The 1,895-nt window shown below is 60.6% G+C and overlaps 1 protein-coding gene across 1 annotated transcript in view; it reads right to left on the minus strand.

The window, feature by feature from the left end:
- Nucleotides 1-1,895, minus strand: part of ARHGAP27 (Rho GTPase activating protein 27) — a 31,711-nt gene that overhangs the window by 28,489 nt on the left and 1,327 nt on the right. The window contains exons 2-3 of the mRNA XM_014537779.1: nt 1,628-1,758; nt 4-164 (exon numbers count right to left, since the gene is read on the minus strand). Of these exons, the coding sequence (XP_014393265.1) occupies nt 4-146 (143 nt within the window). The 5' untranslated portion in view covers nt 147-164; nt 1,628-1,758. The remainder of the gene's footprint in view (nt 1-3; nt 165-1,627; nt 1,759-1,895) is intronic.

Below are 1,895 nucleotides of genomic sequence, written 5' to 3' on the forward strand. Positions count from 1 at the left end.
CGCACGTGCCACCAGTGCTCGGTGCTGCGCCGCAGCAGCCGATAGCGCTCGTTGGGCTGGATGGCGACTTGGCAGCCGTCCTTGCCAGTGTACTGGAAAGGGTGCTCCACCAGCACATACACATCCCCCTCGACGTCCGCCGCCATCGTGGCCGCGGCCTTTCCCTGTGGACAGCAAGGAGGAGGGGCACGGAGGTCAGAGCCACGGACACGGGAGGCAACCGCACTAGTGCTAAGCTCCTCGTGTGCGTTCTGGCCTCAGTTTTCCTATCTCTAAAATGGGAGACTTGTATAACATAATCTCTTAAATTCTCATTCCTACACCCAGGGATGGGATTACGGCAACCCTTTCATCCAATCCCTTGGTGGAGGATTGTGGGTAATACTGGTTCAACTTTACAGCCAGGAAAGCCTTGGTTCAAAGAGACAGGGCAAAACAAACAAACAACACACACACACACACACACACACACACACACACACACAGGGGGGGGGGAGCGATTTGCATCTCATGGCGCACAATAAACTAATAACTAAAATTCTGTGGCACACCAAAATCTGGAAAAAAGTGTAATTTTGATTTATTCACAACGGACGGCTATTCTGTTAGCTGTTGTCATTTTTTAATTTGACAATCCAAGGGAGAAGAGGTGGGTGCCTTTGACTAGTAGTCAGATGTTGCATGTTTTAAAAAATTCTTCTGGCACCTCAGTGTGCTGCAGCACACGGGTTGAAAATTGCTGACATAGGGTGGTTGCCCGAGATCAAGGCGACACCACAATTTGCCTAACAGTTGAGTGGGCCTCAGTTTCCCCTTCCGTGAAGTGGGAAGAACAACCCATTCCCTACATCCCGCCCCACCTGGCCGCCTCCAGTGCTGAAAGAACGCGAGTCCACGGCGCCCCTTCCTGGCCCCGGGCCGAGCAACCACGGGGTGTCCCTGCTTCACTTATTTCCGGAGCCCTGGCACGAGGGGCCGGACTCCCGAGGCCGGGAAACCGGTTCTCTCGGTTTTTCTTTTCTTCCCCAGCGGCTTTGCCGCAGACGTGAGCCCGGAGCCTGGCCCGCCCAAACCGGCCCTCGCCGCCTCTGCTCTCCGGCTCCGCCTCCCGCTCCGAGAAGGGGTGGGCCCTGGCGCTGCTCTACCTGCCCCGGGATCTCTACGTCCCGCCTGACAGTGGCCCCGAGAGAATGCGCCTTGTCTCCAGGGGTCCCGGAGCGAGCGCACAGCCCCAGCCTCTCCGTGCCGGCTCGGCCTGGCTTCAGAGCCTAACCCCGCGTCTGCCTGCGTCCCTCCATCACAGCCTGAGTCGGTGGCCTCCTTCGGAGGTGGCTGCTTCCTCCCAGCCTTTACACTGACCACACCTCCTGCAGCAAAAGGCGGCCGGAGACCCGCCGTGCGAGCTCGGCTGCTCGCGGAGGCGGAGGGACCGGGGAACAGGGTCCCGCGGAGGGAGGGGCGCGTAACGCTCCTTCTGGACCTTGTCAAGCTTTCCTCGATGGGGAAACTGAGTCACTCAGTACACTGGGCCCGGGAGGCGGGATCCGCGCGCTGCCGGGAGCTAAGCCAACAGCCCCCGGGAGGACGCCCTTCTTCCCACCTTCCCCGGCCTTCGCGGCGCACTCACGTTGGCAGGGCGGGTCCTCGGGAGCCCATGGGCTGGATGGGCTGCGCCTGCGATGGGTGCAGGTTAGGCGCCTGCCATCTCGTCGGGCCGGGACTCAAGGGCTAGGCTGGAGAGATTTCTGGAAGCAGGAGCTGGCAAGGGGAACAGAAAGGGAGAGGGGCGCTCTGGCGGGCTGTCCCCAACCCCCAAAGCAGCTTTGTCTGGGAGGGGGCGAGGGGAAGCCTGACTGGGCCCGCGAAGACATTGGAAGCTGGTCCCGGGGCAGGAG

The sequence above is a fragment of the Myotis brandtii genome, unplaced genomic scaffold, assembly GCF_000412655.1.
Source record: "Myotis brandtii unplaced genomic scaffold, ASM41265v1 scaffold1814, whole genome shotgun sequence".
NCBI lineage: Eukaryota > Metazoa > Chordata > Mammalia > Chiroptera > Vespertilionidae > Myotis > Myotis brandtii.